At 41.1% G+C, this 18,806-nt stretch overlaps 1 protein-coding gene across 3 annotated transcripts in view; it reads right to left on the bottom strand.

The window, feature by feature from the left end:
• jade2 (jade family PHD finger 2) overlaps positions 1-18,806 on the bottom strand; it is a 233,884-nt gene that overhangs the window by 73,258 nt on the left and 141,820 nt on the right. For all 3 annotated transcript variants that reach the window (XM_080307268.1, XM_026183096.2, XM_026183097.2), the window contains exons 9-10: positions 15,179-15,664; positions 12,058-12,222 (exon numbers count right to left, since the gene is read on the bottom strand). In XM_080307268.1, the coding sequence (XP_080163394.1) occupies positions 12,058-12,222; positions 15,179-15,664 (651 nt within the window). The remainder of the gene's footprint in view (positions 1-12,057; positions 12,223-15,178; positions 15,665-18,806) is intronic.

Genomic DNA, 18,806 nt, shown 5'->3' with positions numbered 1-18,806 from the left:
GAATCTGTGCCACAAATAAGGCAAAAGGTGGTGTACCTAAAGAAGTGGCCGGTGATTATACAAGTATTAAAAAAAAACTAAATTCTTCAATAGTTGTACCTTAAGCTGAGATTTGACTTTTTTCCAAATTGAAAAGAAGAATTTGAAAACAGTTGTTATTGTCGAATTGTGTTCAGTGAAACTCACACACCACTGAACAAAACACATTCAGAATAGATCAAAGGAAAAAAAAAACATGTTCATCTTCACTGCAGCCAACGAGGCATCTATTCAAATCTAAACAGAGCGACAGGTTTGTACAGCGCATCTTCACCCTTTAGGAAGATTGCACCTCATGCACTACTTAATAAGCAGGCAATGCCACAATTGTGAAAACATGTCCTACCTTAAATCATAGCTTTCAAATACACAAAGCATAACAAGCAAAACATAATGTTTGATTTAAAATGACAAATGAACCTTGAAGTTTTAAATGTGCTGATGAATCCGCGTGAGGTGTACAGTTAGGTCACAGCTCATCTAATTCGAATCAGCCCAGACTCAGCAAGTGGCGCGCGGTGTTTAAACATCCCTCAAAACTATACATCCTACTCACATTATTCAAGATTTTTTTTTTCTCTGGAGAATCCATCAGCAAGCAAGAACATGGGCCAAAAATCCTGCAGCAGAAAGGCTGTAAACCACTGAAAGGACCAGACTGCTTCCCTCAGGAGTCTACGTTACTTTGCCTCGCACATTGGGAGTAAGCCAACATTGACTTCCAGGTCTGTACTAAATGTACAAAGGAGACCTGGTTGGCTGGTAAAACACTTACAGTGTCTGCTGAATGTTGAACTTAACAGTAACCGTTGCTGGTGGATAGAAAAGGCCCTTGTCTTCTCCTCTCCTGGTAACTTGAAGCATCTTGGAAACAGACAGCAGCCTAAGAAGAAGGGATTTTGTGCAGAGAGCCAGTATTAGGTTTGGAGCAGAGCTGTGTGTGAGGAGCCAGGCTGATGCTGATCCAACAGGGTGGGTCTGTCTGACTCGGCCCGTCTGGCCTGGAGCGAGAAATCTCCCCCACCCAACCCCCCCTACAGACATGCAGAGCTGTAAAAAATGTGCGTAGGGTGTCGATGCATGTGTGCACATCTCTGCAGGCAAGCGCGCAGGCCAATGAGTGACGTTGCACTGTATGGGTGCCAAGCATGCATAGATTTGTGCACGCGCTACTGTGAGGCATGTCAGTCAGCGTAAGAAGTTGAGTGCATATGCACTGGTGTGAACTGTGTGATTGCAAGAGAAGAGGAAGAGGGCTCACATAGCCAAGTAGTCTGTGTCGCTCTTTCCATTTCTCTGTCCTCGCCCTGACCCTACCTAACATTGCATAACACCAGGGACTTTTTCATGCCAAATGAGTGGCTGGATGTATGATGTTGAAGTGGCTGGGGGATGATTATGGGAGGGTGTGAGAGGTTACAAGTCGGTTACATCAACCACATGAATGCAACAAACTAAAGTCAAATGCCATTTTCAGGATTGGCTAAAAAGAAGAAAATCCATTTTGAAGGGAAGCTACAGGTAGAAGGTCATAAAGTCATAAAGCACTTAAACGGATCAGCCAAAACAACAAAACTACCGGCAGAAAAAGTTAATAACAGTTGATATTTCATTACAAGAGAGGCTGTCAAGAAGTGTGCTAAATAAAGCAGCAAGTGAACAGTCAGATCTTGAAACTGTTGTGTTGAAAGCAGATTAGGACTTGGTCAGAACGGCACGTCTTAGGTGTGTTTCAACAATGGTTAAAGGCTTATGGGTGTGCTTGTGAAGGCCGGCCAGTGTGGTCTGAGCCTACAGAAGAGCAACTGTTGTACAAACCAGGGTAACTGAGTAAATGAGGCTTTATGTGCTCATTTTCTGCCTTTTAAATACTGTTAAAAAGCTGGATACACATTAGACCTTTATCACCCAAGTATCATACAGGCTGTCTGGACTTATTTTGTAACTTTGGCTGTAAAATAACAAAATAATGCATTACAAAATAGCCCACAATTGTTGAGGTGTTGCAGTAATGTGACACTGAGATGATTTTTCTCTCTGTGTTCAGACAGTATTACTTTGTGAACGCTTTGTGCTACCGTCATACACCAAATATCGCCTTAGAGCTCATCTTCTCCTCTTTAAATTTTGTAGAAGGATAACAAACTCCTTCTAAATCATAAGCTTCATACAGCCCACTTTAATCTTTAGTTGGCTGGACCATTGAAGCTACAGGATAAATGTGAAAAATCACATAAAACATTCTGATAGTTCATTGCACAGATTGTCTTGTAATTATAAAACATAAATGTTCTGTAAATTCTCTATGGACTCACTGATAATGGAAAAACAGGAACTTTCCTGTCATTTAATTGTTTGATAGTTAATTGCTTTGGTGTAGTATGAATGGCAATTGGCATAGGCAGTCTTTCTCAATAGGAAAAGCTGTAAAACTTGTGTCCTTCACCTTTTCTCAAGCTGTCCAGTGGGCCAGATTTGAGTCTTCAGTGGGCTGATTCAGGCCCCTGGGGCCTCATGTTTAACACCCCTGCTGTAGCACAAACATTAAGGACTTACAGTAGGGTAAAATGGACCCCCTACCATAATAAAAATACAAAACGAAAAACCCACTGAGCTCAGGTTATGTATAAAATCCTCCTTCACTGCTTATTTAGAGGGGAAATCCCTATTATGCACGTCTATTATGGACAGCCACACTCACCTGCTGTTCAGATGCTCAGCTTATGAGGGGCAGCCAATCAGAAGAAAGTTGGCCTTTGCGGGAAAGGAAGTAAAATGCCTTTGTTTTTACTGGACGAAGTTGCTATTCATCATCCACTACGCTTAAACTCTGAACATGCACAGATATCCCAGTTAGCTTTGTCTTACATGTGTCACAGTCATGACAGTTATCTACCAAGCAATCTAAATGACCTAAAAAGCACATCAAACGTCAAACTATCGTTATCAAATGCCCCACCATCACTTCAAAATCATAAAGGAAATTAACCTGTTTCTTTATGGGGAAAAGTAGGATCCAGGAGTTTTGGAGCTTGAGCAATACATAACACTAAAAAGACTCCTTTTTGTTCAGTTTGATACATTTTTAACACCCACCTTAAGGGCGTAAAAAGTCTGAAGAACAAGCAGAGATTATGCTTCACAAGCATCAAGGAGTAAAAAAAAATCACTTAATTAAAAAGGAAGCCACAGGTAATCCGAGGGGTCACAACTGTAAAAATAAATAAAGAAAAATTACTCCATAAATAAGGAATTCTTGGATAACTTGAGGCAACTTGAGAATATTAAGAATATTGAGACTATAAAGAAGAAAGATGCTTCTGTGTTTCTGTGGTTCCTTTTAACTGTGGGGAAGAAAAAAGATTAAAAGAAAATCGAGCAATAGGAAGATTTCTCTGGTGGCTTGTGTGGATTTTGCCGTGTGTGGATTGTAAACGTGCGTCAACCCAAGATGAAGAAAATCCAGTAAATCCATACATGTCGATTGCCTGAGAAAAAAAAAACAAAGACACAAGCAGCAAGCCTTTTCTGCCCAGACACTTTTTTTAGTCTTTAGGCTTGGTTTGATGTGTGAAGTTCCTCCCTTTAACCTCTTCCTGCCAATAGTTTCACTCACAGCAGTGCAAATCCAAGTCAGCAGATTAGGGGTTGCGGGCTTGTGTACACATACATTTTCCTCTCATTCTTTATTTTGCTTCCGAACTTCCTCTCTCTCCTCAAACAGAACGAAGCGCCGAGGGGGGTTTGCGGAAAGAAAACAAACTGTGAAACTGTAACCTGTAGCCAAGGAAAACTAGCTGATGGGCTTTCCTCCCTAGTGCCTCGGCACACAGTGTAGCGATACAGTTTACCTGGCAGATACCTGCAGCTGAAGGCTGATGGTGCTGTCACGGCTGCTTTCTGTCCAGGTTTCAATCTCTGCAGCACTGTCCAAACACCTCTGCCTAAATCTGTACTAAATACATACAATATCCCTTCTTCTCATTAATTTCTCTTCATATAACCTCTCTCTACACTCCCTCCTTGTCAGCATTCTGTAGTTTAAAAAAAAGAGAGAAAAATATGATATAAAACATATGTTAGCTACTCATAATGAAAATTTTCCCCTTCTTTAAATGGACTGTTTCATAAGTGTACTGCTGTGTTCTGCTCTGAGGGCCTCCTGGGTGTGGGACTGCTGACCTGCTGAACCAAATGTACTGCCAAGTCGTTACCGTGAGAGAGCGAGGGAGAGCAGAGGGCAGGACACAGAACGGCGGCATGCCATCAGACACCCTGCCAGCCTTGGCTATAGTACCGATGCACTGACTGACCGGTGGGAAAAGACTAACTGCCATTGTTTGACTCGAGTGGTTTTAGAATTGAAAACATGCAGGAAGAACCGAGAAAGGAAAATATATTCTTTCACACCTGCTTTCTCTCCATCATCCCCATTTCCCCAGTGAATCACGTCCCAGTCATTTCCCCTCTCTGGGAATCCTTACAGGTCACCTCACTAAAGTTTTAACTTTTAATTTCCAGTCCTACTCTTTTCTTTTTGCTTCCAGAGCCTGAACCTTCACCTCCCCTTCAATATTCATGAAGCTCTCCCTTCTTTTGCCAGTTTTATTTAATCTCAGTGAGCTCTTCTGAGAAGCCATGCTGAGTAAAATCTATAATTTCTCAGTTCCAGTATCATCATAAATGTATAACTGTGTATATTTTGCAGTTTTACAAAACAAAATACAATCATCGGTCTCAGTTTGGTTGGGAAATTATTCCAGAACTGTGATCAAACCAGGTATGAACGCCACAAACCGAACTTTTCCAGAACTCTTCAGTCTAAACTTCTGATAACGGTTTCTGGCACATTTTGATACTGCAGCTATCATTGCCTTCTATTTCATACTACTGATATAACCCAACACCATTGTTATCTGAGAGGAATGGTATAATGCATGGGTCCCCAATCCCGGTCCACGAGGGCCAGTGTCCCTGCAGGTTTTAGATGTGTCCTTGATCCATCACAGCTGATTTAAATGGATAAATTACCTTCTCAGCATTCTTGAAGTTCTCCAGAGGCCTGGTAATGAACTAATCATGTGATTCAGGTGTGTTGACCCAGTGTAAGATCTAAAACCTGCAGGGACACCAGCCCTCGTGGACTGGGATTGGGGACCCCCGGTATAATGGTTTGGGAATTATGGTTCACTCTCAGTTGCTCAGAACTGGATAAAGAAGATCGATATTACTCTCGTGTCTGTTGGTTAAAGTATGGATCTGGACCCAGGGGGTGTTCAGCTTGTAGTATTGGGCTAGGTCACAGGGGGAAAGCCCGGTTCTATCCAAAGGAAAAATACATGTCAACACCTCTGATACTCTCTAATTAACAATTTATATCTTTTTTCTGTGATTTTCATTAGATGGAAACATCACCTATTTAAATATGTTGCTCAAAGCATCTACCAAACTAGTTTTGGTAGATGCTCGATCTTTTTATATTTTATATTGTGCTTCCAAGCAGCCCAGATGTTCTTATAATTTTTTAAAATGTTTTTTCTTTGGACATTTTCAGTCCAGTTTTCTTTTGTTTGTGTGTTTGCTGAATCACTTAACACAGATCTATGATGAATTAAAACAAAAAAGACACCTAAATATCTGACCCTTCAGTTGATCCATCTACTTTTCAATTAAAGCTCATCAGAAATGGTCTCGGTGGAAGAATGGCAGTCCAGAAGTCTTTCTTAAGGTAGGGAAACAGGGAGAAAAGGCTGATAGATGCCAAATTACACAAGAACTGCTCTGAAAACAGATCTAATGGAGTGATTGGTAACAGCTTCATTTTTCAGTATAATGATCCCAAACGCACTGCAGTAAAAACATACCTGATAGAGAAACAGACACTACAACAGTATTAGTCATGTATTGGCCTCCCCAGAGCCCAAACCTCAACATTATTTAAGGAGTGTGGGATCATCATGACAGAAAACAGAACAAAAGGCAGCCAAAGACCAGCTTTGAATATCTTTCTACAAGCCTGGAGACTTATTCCTTCACACTACTTAAAGAAATGAGAAGAAAGCCTGGCAAAGAGAGTTGAATTCAGGCTGTGCTGAAAAATAAAGGTGGTCATCCCAAATATGGAGTCAAGATCATTAGACTTGCCAAAAATCTAGGCACCAGTTTAGCTCACTGGGATGAGCGGGCAACCACATGCTGTGTGGCAGAGAGTGGCAGGCCCAGTCTCGAGTCCGACCTGCGGCCCTTTGCTGCATGTCTTTCCTTTTCTCTCTTCCTCCGCTTTCCTGTCATTCTTCACTTCTCTATTCAAAAAGGCCAAAAATAAAGTATAATTTAAAAAGAAGAAGAATTGCACAAAATCTGCTTCTACGTCATCCTCTACTGCACCTATGCCCAGATTTCTTCTTCTCTTTTTTTTTAAAGGTCGAACACTTACCTAACTTACACTATCCAATCACTGTGTCACACATTGCTTCAACATGTTGCACGCTGATTGGATGCGAGTTGTGGGTGAAGGGAGGGTGTTGGGGCAGCACTCAGGAGAGGAGTACAGAAATGGAGAAAGCTCACAGTGCATTAGGGACAGCACGGTGCAATTCGTTCCATTGGCAGCACTTCAAAGAGGAAGAGGAGGGGGATAATCCACCCCAACATTAGCCCTTGGAATCTTCCACCACCAACATGCACACCCGCACACTCACACACAGACACACATACACACTTGTTCACAAAAGCAGCAGGCTGGAGGCTTTGGTCGTGGGGTCTGATTGGGTTGGGGTCTGGGGATGACGGGATGGAAGGATGGAGAGGATTTTTCAATTTGCCCGCAAATCAGAGATGATTGCAACACTATCTTCCACACAGACACATACATGCACTTAGAAACACAATGTCATGCACACAACACCTCCACAGAAAAATACCATATGCAACGAAAAAACAAAGCAAAGCAGGTGGACCACTTGAAAAACAGGTCAGCAATGGATGACAGAGCAGATACTTACAGGTGGTGTCGGCGTGAGAGATGGAAAAGTAAAAGGAGGAAGAAAAGTGAAGAAGACGGATGAAGTGAAAGAGAGCTTGTGTATCGACAGCCAGTGGCATCACAGCAGTGAGCTGTCAACACTCACTTGGCCAAAACGTGACCAATTGGAGATCAATCCTCCTCATGGGTGACTTGCCAGCAGCAATTCTAATCAATCCGACTTTCTCCGTTACACACTTGGGCAGTGGTCAAGCAGAACACTGCTAGATTTGGAGCTTGCCAGATTAAACACCTTCAGATCAACCTCACGTCTTGATCTGCAATCGCAGCGCAGCTTTCAGGCTATTAAATGCTGTTTTGAACATGCCTCAACAAAATGATCAGACACATTATTCTGCCTCATTTGCACAAAAACAATTTGAAAATTCAGACTTTGTGCCCCAACAACTCCACGGAAGCTTCTTAAAAACACAATAACATTGAGTTAAAGTCGCTATACTCAGGGTGTCTGTCCTAATATATAAAACAGAGTACTTATGGTGAAGTATGGTCAATAGCTACCAGGAGTTCCAACAATTCAACCAAGGCTACATGAATTTAAGAGTTCAACTACTACAAGTGTTGAACAGCTCCAATACACCTGATTATTAATGGTGCTAAATGGAGGTGAGGTGATGGTGACACATTACTGTAGTTGCATATCAGCATCACTCAGTGTGAGCCTAGTTGAATCATAATAGTGAATAAGATGAAGCAAATAGTGTCAGATATTTGTCTCTAAGAGCTTAAGAAGAGCTTAAAAACAGCAAAGTTATTTTACATAATAAATCAGGAAAATAAATCACAAAATCCCCAAAACCAAAATGTCAGGGATCTAGAAGCTCATCTGTCACCACTCATAGGTTACTACAAAGTTTCCTTGTCATTTATTCGCTGTACTGCACAAACGAATGAGAATTCAAATTAATTGACAGTGACAAATGGGACTTTAACCTTGAGAACAATGTGGTTGAAGACCCATCAGATGATCACTGTGTGTCAGCTTAATTAAATTCTGACCAGTACTGTAAGAGGAGTACGGACAGCCTTGCCAGCACATGAGCCATCAGTCTTTCAGGCGCACGAACTGAAAAAAATAGGGATCAAATACAACTGTCACTTTCCCAGTGTTGCCGTAGCAGCAGCGTCTCAACAGAACGCTGAACGGTGCCGAGCAGAGTGATACCAAAACCTCTCACGGTCTACAGTATGTACAGCATTTTATTTTTACTAAGAGCTGACTTTGGACTCCTGGAGGTTTCTACCTGGAGTTTGTCCTTCCCACTGTCACCAAGTTCTTGCTCATAGGGTTCATCTGGGTTTTTATCTGTATTATCACAGGGTCTTTCCTTCGTAATATAAAGAGCGCTGAGGCATCTGCTGTGGTGACTTGGCGCTTTATAAATAAAATCAGTCTCTCTATTATTCCTAATGTTTTTTGTTTGATAAAAGAAGGCATATGGAACATTAAAAATCACAGAAAAATGACCTTTTTATTTGTCTGTGAAGGTTCTCAGTCATCCAGGTCATCGTAGTCAAAGGAGCTTGCAAAGAAAAACGTCTGGACTTCTTTAAGTTACTTGAAGACGTTTCACCTCTCATCCGAGAAGCTTCTTTAGTTCTAAGGTCAAATGGTGGAGAGTCCCAGATATAAACCTAGTGGGAGTGACCCCCCACAGAGGGACAAAAGGACCCCTTGATGATCCTCTAATCGCCTGAGCCAAGGTGTGAAACTGGGTGTGGGTCCCAATCAGCCAGGGGTCCAGGTGAGCTCATTGTGAAACCTGGCCCCACCCTATCATGCGAATTCCTGAGGTCAGATGGCCCAGGATGTGAGTGGGTGTTAAGGCGTATGGGGGGCGTCCCTCTGCGGGGTGATACTCCCACTAGGTTTATATCTGGGACTTTCCACCATTTGACCTTAGAACTGAAGAAGCTTCTCGGATGAGAGGTGAAACATCTTCAAGCAACTTAAAGAAGTCCAAACGCTTTTCTTTGCAAGCTCCTTTGACGACCTTTTTATTTACATTTCTGTATTAAGTGAAAGCCAAATGATGTTCCCCATAAATCTGCAATATTTGGATGTAATATTCAAGCTAAATCCAACATGTGTTCATGGATTGCTTTAAATCCACCACGTGTTTGCATTTTTCACAAATAGGACGCAGTTGCCTCGAACACTGAGGTACACGTAGGCACCATCTTTACATACTCTGAGTAAATAAGCTGTTTCAACTGTTATTTCCTACTGACTGCTTCGCTGTTTTGTGACAGAATGAAGAGAGTTAACTTTTGAAAGCTGAAGTGGTATGGTTCACTTCTACCACACACACACACACACACATCAATAATGGGTGGTCAGGAGGGAGAAGAGTTATGGAGTCCATGGACACACTGACTGGTTGAGAGGTTAGAAAACTGCAACAATCAATAAACCCTGACCACCAGAGACCACTGCGGTGTGGCTACAGTTACACAATTCTCTACACATCTGTAGAGTGGTCTTCCAATCACAGAAAATAGTGTACATCGACAGTGATTTGCACAGCTACAGAATATCTAAGTATAGCAAGGGCTTTCAGTTATTTGGCTCACCCAAATAAAAAGTGACCTACATAAAAAAGTTCAGCCCACTGTTTAGAAATGACAACCTGGCTCTGTGGGAAGTGATTTGTGATTCCATTATTTTAAGTTAAGAGGTGGAGGAATTATCATCTAAAAGCCAAATTAACACCGTGGGACGCTGGACAAAGCACGCTGATCCCGTGGTCTAATCAGCACTGAACTTAAGTCCACTGGTCTTACCAGCTGAGGCTAAATGAGAAAAACTAAGGAGCAATTAACAAAAAAAAAAATCTCCAATTATCTCTTGTGTTTGTATTTGAACTCTTTTAGTTTTGTACAGAAAGGTCATTTGGTTAATATGGAGCCACCTAATTACCAAAAGGTTTTCTTACTATGAACGAAATTAAATCAACCAAGCTGAACAAAACCAAGGCACCTTAGACTCTGCTGACAGAAATATCCAGGGGTTAAGAATCTCTCTGCAGTGAACATTTTTGGTAATTTATTACGTGAAGGTAAGCAGATATAATAAGATTTTTTTTTCATTGTGGGAATGATATAAACAGTTGTCTAAATGTAAAAAAAAAAACCAGAGGACTCCTGCCGCATGTCCTTAGCGAACCGCATTTACGTGTATCCCCCTAAATTTTGGCCGCAGTAGATGTTTGGCTGCTCGCTGTAATTTAGATCCTGTATAGTTTGCAGGGTCAGAAAGAGGTTTTGAGAGCACTGCAGCCGCAGCAGAGAATGCCAATGTACTAACAGAGCTCTGGAGTGAGGTTTTGAAGATGGGCACAACTAATTCAAGAAACCAGGCAAAAAAATGAAAATATTAGTGCGCATTCTGCAGCCAAATGCAAGCTCTGATACTGAAATCAGCAGGGGAATATTTCAGCATTCAGAAATAACCTCAACTCTTAGCAGCTACAGTTACAAACTACAAGCTGCAAAGATTTCATGTAGATAATGATAAGTTTTGTGTTTTATTTAAATGTTAAGGAACATTGTGTCGGGCAGGGCAAAAAAAAAAAACTTCCATAACCTCCTTTCTCCATAAATAGATCAACAAGTTTCTCATTGCACCAAGATACTGCTAACCCTCCAAAATGTGATCAATCCAGTTACAACAGCTACTACGAATGCAACACAACATGCAGCACGAATCTCAACTACCCTTTGAAATTTCTTCACCTGAGAGATGGGCCAGGCTTCCATTAGATCTTTCAATTTTCTCATCCACAGACACCTTTAATTAGAGTTAGCAGTTAAAGCTTCAAAAGCCTCCCTAAACTTCTGCTTCCACAACCACAGAAGCCGGAAAAGTATTCTTCGCCGGGTTTAAAGCCTCCAGTACAATTAATGCCCATTAGCTCGCTCTTACGTTAGGACACTTGGTCTACCTGAACTCATCAACAATCAAGGTGTAGATGTAGCACACTCCCAAAAATCACACCATGCGTTCAGTTCTAAAAATTGACAGTATCATGAAATTTACCATATTTGATTACTGATGTCATTTGGGCCAAGCTAGAAACCATCTGAGGTGCCTCAGTAAAAGTAGGGAGTCGCTGCGGAGCACCTTTTCTGGTATCCACCAACAAACTCCAGATCAAAGCCTTTCTCTCCATGGCACGGCAGCTGCACAAGCATTACCATCTCTTTCTCTGGGGAATAACAAACTGTTTCCAAGCAGGGGGCTCAGGAGCATCACAAAACGAACCCACAGGCTCTCAGAGAAATGAAAACGAAAAACGTCTGAACCAATTTCCACTATAGAGCTGACTTTCCACTTCCCGAGGGACTTTACAGTATGTACTGTATGCTATTCCTGTGCTCCGGGTCACTTGAGACTGAATTTTCTGTGAAGTTTTTTTCTCCAAGTCAGAAGAGTGGGAGAGACACGGCAAACAAATAAACAAACAAACAAATCTGAGGAAATTCCGAGAGTGCCTCGCTGACTTTTTACATGAAGTAACTAATCTGTCACAATGATCACAGATCATAGAAAAAACAAATGAATTCTCCACAGTTGGTGAATTTTCACTTACATTTCCAACACTTGGCTATCAGTCAGTCACTCATTATATCCCTGAGTCATTTCATTACCCCGTCATCCTTTGAGCCATTCATTCATTTAACATCAATATTCATGAGAGCAAAAATCAACTTCATATGATACTGTCAATGATCTTTTTAATTAACATTCGGAAAAATGTAAATTAACTCGGAAATTATATCAGCGATACAGGGATGGATCAAGCACCGAGCACGAATATTCGCACATGTTCGAAACACACACACACACACCGAACACACACGAACAGAAAGAAATGATCCCAGAATAAAGCACTCTGCAAAGAAACAAGTTTTCTTTGGCTTCATACCAAACAAACATCGAAACAACGTCTGCATCTGATTGTCCAACTCACTCTTTCCAGGTCTTGTCGGAGGTGTGTGAAGAGTTTGAGGCGTCTGTAGAGGACGTCCTGCTCCTGTTGGGCCAGGTTGTCCACCTCGTCTCTCTTTAAGGTCACCAGAGGTCGATTAAAGTTGGCCTTCCTCTTCAGCTTCCAGAACTGATATAAGTAGTCCACCTTAAAACGTAGACACACATTTACCTGTTACGCTATCATAATGTTCGCATCGCTGCCATGTTTGATTTCAATTCAAGTCAAAGATGGCAGCGAGAAATTTCATGGAGTTAAAAATCAGTGCGAGCATCTGGTCAATGAAGGTGCTGTGTGCGCAGGTCACATGGAAGGCCACTGTACTGTGCTTTCAGACTATTTCCTTTTTTGTTGTTTTTAATTGTGAATTAGAGGCACTGAAGCATTATAATGTGAAATTCTAGAGCACATTTTTGCAGGAGATTTATTTCAAAAAGTCATCCAGCTTTGGAAACTTTATAGTCATATTAAACTTCAATAATTTTCTCAAATTAAGGATCAAATACTTGGATATTCTTTGTGATTTTAAAGTCAAAGAAAAACTTTACAAAGGTCTCACAAAATTACAAAATACACATATAGTCACATAGAGAAGAAAGGACTCTCTACTGTCCTGTGAAAAACTAGGTGCACCATTACAGCCTCAATACTGTAGGAATTTTTTTAATTAAATAGCCACCAGGTGCTGCTAATCAAATACACCTGATAAACTGATCATCACCAAGTGTGAGCAATGCTATAAACACTGAAGTTTTGGTAGTTTGCTGGTCAGGAATGGGGATCCTCACAAAATCAGCCCAAAGCATATCTTAAGTTTGCAAAATTGCATCTGAAAAACACCAGAAGACGTCTGGAACAATGTCCTTAGGACAGATGAGACCAAAGTAGAGATGTTTGTCCATGATGTATAACGCAAACACAAACACCAACTGTCAGGCATGGTGGTGGTGGGGTGATGATTCGGGCTTGTTCTGCAGCCATTCAGTTGACCAGAAACTCCTCTGTACACCAAAGTAGGGCTGTGCGATATGACCAAAATCTCATATCCCGATATAAGAATTCTATCGTCCCGATAACGATATAAATCACAAAAATTTAACATTTTCTGTAAATTCTGTGAATCTCGGGCAGCTCGACTTGCGTGAAGTGTTTCCAGCTGCGCGTCCTTTACCCGGAGTCGAGTGTTTTAACCGATGCATGAAACTATACATTTTTAGACTTAAGTTGTAACGGCCGAGAAATTTCATGGAGTTTCTTTGTATTTATTACACGGCGTGCTGCGGGGAAAAGCTTGTTCTAACGTTTGAGTCTAAGGTTTATTTCTTAGCACCTGGCGGCTCTTTTTTCTTCTCATCCGTAAATAATCTGCTCTTTCATGTGATTCAGTTTATTTTGAAAAGTCTCAACAGGATCTTGAGCTTTATTGTGAAAGGTTTATGTGGAACATAAACAAGCGGACGATGAAAAAATATTGCCGTAAACAGTTTATTTTGCGACACCACGAAACAAACGATAGCGTAAAATGAAACGACAGATGTTTTTATATCGTCATCCGATATATATCGTTATATCGAACAGCTCTACACCAAAGTACTTTAGAGTAAAGTGTGAGTCCATCTGTCTGACAGCTAAAGCATTGCTGAAATTCTGTCATGTAACAAGTAAATGAACTTAAGCACAGCAGCAAACCTACAACTGTCTGAAAATAAGAAGAATCACCGTGTTGCAATGACCCTAACCTGATTGAAATGCTGTGGTGGGACCTTAAGAGAGGTGTGCACACATGGAGTGTGAACTGTTTTTAAAGAAATGTGGGCCAAAATTCCTCCACAACAGTTTGAGAGGCTGATAAAGTCATACAGAAAATAATTACTTGAAGTTACTGACGCTAAAAGTTGTTCGACCTCACCGAGTTTTTCACAGGGCTGTATAGAGTCCTGTGACAACTTCATTTTTCCCATGATTGTAGACGTGACATTTTTCTTTTGTTAAAAATCCCCATTCATATTCACATTTGAAGGATCAACCTTTTACACCAATGAAAATAAAACAGGACTGCACACATTAAAGAAGTGCAGCACTACGAAAAACGTTTAACTCGTGATCTGAGTAAGCAATGACTCTTCAAAGTCTGGGTATTTGACAACATGGCTACAATCGCAAGTATTTCATTAGTGTATCCAACTACAATGAATACCTCTATTAGATCATACACTGCAGACAAGACACAAAGCACACTGAGGCACTGTGGTGTAATGTGGTTGCCCCAACCTTGCCAAGAAAAGTGAAGCGGTTCTTTGACAACACAACAATATTTTCTCATAGATTTGTGACCTTAACCAGACAATACCTGAGTTTTTTCCTCTCTCTCTCAGCTCTATTATATTTTTAAAACCCAAAATGGCCCTGAAGTGTTGACTCAGTATCAAAAATTCTTTTTATAAAAAAGAACTCTTTCAAATCCATGGTTTAGCTTTCCTAGTAAAAAAAAATTAAAAATAAAACACTTTCCAGCAGCAGCGTCCATGTTTGGAAAGCAGAACAGAGCATGGTCTAAACAAATACCTGTAACTCATCATGCGGTCTACGAATACCTATGAATGGGGAACACTTGAGCCAGTGTGCTAAATCGAGGCAAGTACATGATTAGTCTTCTCATATTTCTATAATTTTATACTCTTAACACAAACACATTTTTCCGACTAGGCAATGTTCTCCCAGATTTCATCAATCAATAGGAGCCTTCAGCTTTTTGTTCTTTGGACAGAAACGGCACTTCCTAACAGCTTCATGCTTCGGTGAATCGGGCGTTCTGAAATGCTCTGCTGCACGTCGCTGCTGTACTGAGCAGTCACAGTATCTGCATACTTGCTCCCTCTTAGCAGGAACAAGTGCTGCTATTATGAGCTCTCTCATCAGTGAGTTTTTTCAGCCACTCATCTTGTTGACCATGTCTGTGCACTTCGTGCCTATACCTGAGTCACTACCTAGAAGAGCAGGTATTTTTTGATACACATACAGGCGTACCTATCCTATCGCAACGAGTGTTTAACCTCATTTCTTATAACTTAATGAGAAGCTGTAGGGTCCTAGCTTAACACACCTGGGAGACGGGTAGCCCCAGGTTTTCGGCAACCTCCCTGGGTTCCACGAGTCGGTAAAACTCATCCTCCAGCTCCTGAAGCTTCTGCTTCCTCTGGCTCACTTTTTCTCTCTCCAGTTGGTCGCGCTCAGCCCGCTCCGACGCCGACACTGAAACCAGGTGCGATACCGACCTCTGCGCCGGATCGCTGCTGCCATTTGTCTCGTTTTGCTGGTCCTGCCAAAGCTCGGAGGTGAGACCGGGGGCGGCCCACTCGGGTCTGGCTCCACCGTGTGCTCCGTTGGCGGTGGAAGCGGTGACGTGATTGCCGTTGCTCATTCCGCTTGAGCTGAAGGTGCTGTTGGTGTTTGTACTGGTGTTGCTGTGCTCCAGGCAGAAGGACTTGAAGCGCACCTCGTCGTTCTCGGCCAAGATGGTCTTCATCTCCAGGCCGTGATCGAAGGCGCAGGTCACATGGAAGGCCACAATACAGGAGGGCATGGAGCACTGGGAGCAGGGACAGAGAGGGAATTGAGTTAAGGGACACAGAAATAAAAAAAAATGTCTTCATGTTCTCAGACATTTTGTCAAACCTGTTTGTTTTAAGCTGTCATTTTCGGTTCATTTATTGCGTTATCAAGGTTCCAGAACAAGTGCAGCAAAGCAGAAAGACAGACCAAGTCACAACAAACACAGCTTTCCCATTTCTGCTGACATTCTGGTAACTTGGGATATGTTTCAATATGTGTGTGAGTGCATGTTTCTCAGTGCTATCCATTACAGGTCATACTAAGAGCTGACCTCCCACTGAGTCCCTCCAGGCATGCTACGATTTTGTGTGTGTGTGTGTGAGAAAGCGAGAACCCTTGTGACTGTACTGGTGTCACTGCTGCATGCACATTTTTTTAGTATGTGTGAGTGTGTGTGTAGATCTGCACTTATCAAAGTAGTTCAGGATTCGGCAGGAGGCTCGTTGGTGACTCTCTGCACTGCAGTGCATGATAAAAAAAAAACCTCACTGATCCGACCGACTCAACCATCTGGAAAACAACTTTTCTACAAATGTCTCTCTCCCTTTATTTCTCTTATCCTTATTTGGCTTTTATGCTTCATAAAAACTTTCTAAAAAGCTTTAAAAAGTTTTAATTGGAACTACTTCCTACCAAAGAAACAGTCCAGTCCTAACTGGCGTTGGGCTTTTCGGCATTTCCAAACGTGGTTTGTACGATGAGGCAAAAAAGGAGACATAACTGGCTAACATATTCTTTTTTGCTTGAACTTCGGGTTGGCTTTGGACTGTGCTGCGGTCTTCTCTACTGTCACACTAAAGTAGGTCATCATCAGCCCGAACACCAATCTATCACTACAACCTTCAGCAGCACATGGAAAAGTGTGCGACTGTAATCTCAGGTATGCTGAGAGATCCAGATGAACCCACTCTCATTTCATCTTTTATGGACTTAATATTAGAGCCTATTTGTGTGTGGGAGGATTAACAGAGATATCCTGCATTAAACTTACATGATTTGTGAAACAGCATGTGAATCCATGTGAAACCGCAAACTGACTAATGGAGACCTCCTATGTGTGTTATTCCCCAATGTGGATAATGATGATAGACTCCTTGCTTTAATTGGCTCAATATGTCAAGTTGTACAGTCACTGTTATATATTTTAGTCTTTTGAGCACGACAAGCTTGGTTTTCATTGAAAACTGCCTGCAAATACCACATTTTCACCAGTTCTTTCCCTAACGTTACCAGATACATTATCAGAGAGATTATGAGGGAGATTTACCACTCAAACAAACCCCGTTAGAAATCTATAGGGAAGTGCTATAACAGCAAATATGAACACTACTGATTGCAAACAGTCAATCAACAGCAAAATGAGAAAACATAAACCTACTGTGTTATTGTGCTAATGCAGATGAACCCTAGAAGTTCAAAAGGTGTGGCAGCCTGTACACTGGGGGAAATACAGTGAAGTGAAAAAGTGTTTGCCCCCTTCCCGATTTCTTAAAACACAAGTTAATTACAGTTTATAAATGAATTATTATTATTACAATGATAAACACCTTCATTTAGAAAATGCATTTTGTGTTTACTTGTGTTTTCTCTAATATTATATTTGTCTGATGATCTGAAACATTTAAGTGTGACACGTATACAAAAACTAAAAATAAATCAGGGGACAAACACTTTTTCAAACCACTGTAAGTATCTGATCCCCTGCTAAAATTTTTAAGTTTGCCAAGAAACACCACTGTTAACAGCATTGGTAATGTACATGCCTGCCTAAGTTTGCCACTGAAAATCTAAATGATTCAGAGAAAGTGCAGGAGAAAGTGTTGTGGTCAGATGAAAGTAAAATCGAGCTTTCTGGCATCAACTCAACCTGCCATGTTTGGAAAAAGAGAAATTCCAAGTATGACAAAAAGAACACTATCCTCACAGGTGTTTTTCTGCTAAGGGTACAGGATGACTTCACCACATTAAAGGGCCAATGGATGCGGTCATGTCCTACTAAATGTTGGACGAGAACGTCCCTCCCCAAGTCAAAACACTTAGTATACCAATTATTTCCCCCACTGTATATCTACTCATTATCGTGGTAAAGATGCAAGCGTGCCTAGTGTTGTTTCTCGGCTTATGTATGATGTGGCACAGCAGAACACTTGTGCTATGGTGAAGAAAGTCCATAAACACCTAAACAGTTAGAAACACTGATATAGCATATATTGCGTAACTTTGTGCATAGCATACACGCCTTTTGTAGATGACAAAAAAAAGAAACCTTATTTTAGGGTAAAATCACCAAACTATTTCATTGTTTATCAGATTAGACAGTTTTATATTCTGGTAACCACTGGAATTCACGTTATATCTCTCCCCGTTTATTTGACTCGGGGCTTTATGATAACTGATAATTGCCCATCTTAGTTACAAATGGAGTAAGCGTTTACCACAGCTGCCACTTTGTTACCAAGATGGTTGTTGAGTGGCAAATTTTCTCCTAAAACTTTGACAATGTATCCAAGATATTGTGTCCAATAGATAACAACATTCTACCCATAAAGTTTATTTCACAGCACTTGTTTAAGTCCCACTTCATATTGTGCATATATTTTATATGAATTTTACCTTTATTGACGAAAAACAAATGATTTCCATATTTTTTTCACTATGGGACTGTATCAGGTCTGATATAGCGATCACGTTTATGAAATCTGTTTTTGATGTGCAGCAGTCTGAAATGACTGCATATGCACAAGCATAAGCATGTGAACATTCTGCAGTATTACCATTTTGTCTTCTTGGCAACACCTGCTAGATTTTACCATATATATTTTTTTAATATCCATATTTTCTTTCCATGACCTGATTATCTTGACTCATCAGGCTTAACTCAATCCATCCATTTTGTGTCAAAGAAGAGTGAAGTGGCACATCATTGTATGCGATCAACAAACACAGCCTGGGTTAACAAAGACAGTGGATAACTATCCATTATTTTTAACTGGGGTTTTAGGTGTTTTTCAAGCTAGCTAATGCAAAGAAACCTTGGCTCTAATGGATTTTGCACAGCCCTCAAATCATTATGACAGTTTGGTTGGCTTTTCAGTGTACATTCTCGTGTTTAAAGAGTT

This window comes from Astatotilapia calliptera, chromosome 10 (genome assembly GCF_964374335.1).
Source record: "Astatotilapia calliptera chromosome 10, fAstCal68.1, whole genome shotgun sequence".
Taxonomy (NCBI): Eukaryota; Metazoa; Chordata; class Actinopteri; order Cichliformes; family Cichlidae; genus Astatotilapia; species Astatotilapia calliptera.
This window is presented reverse-complemented; position numbering and strand designations above follow the sequence as displayed.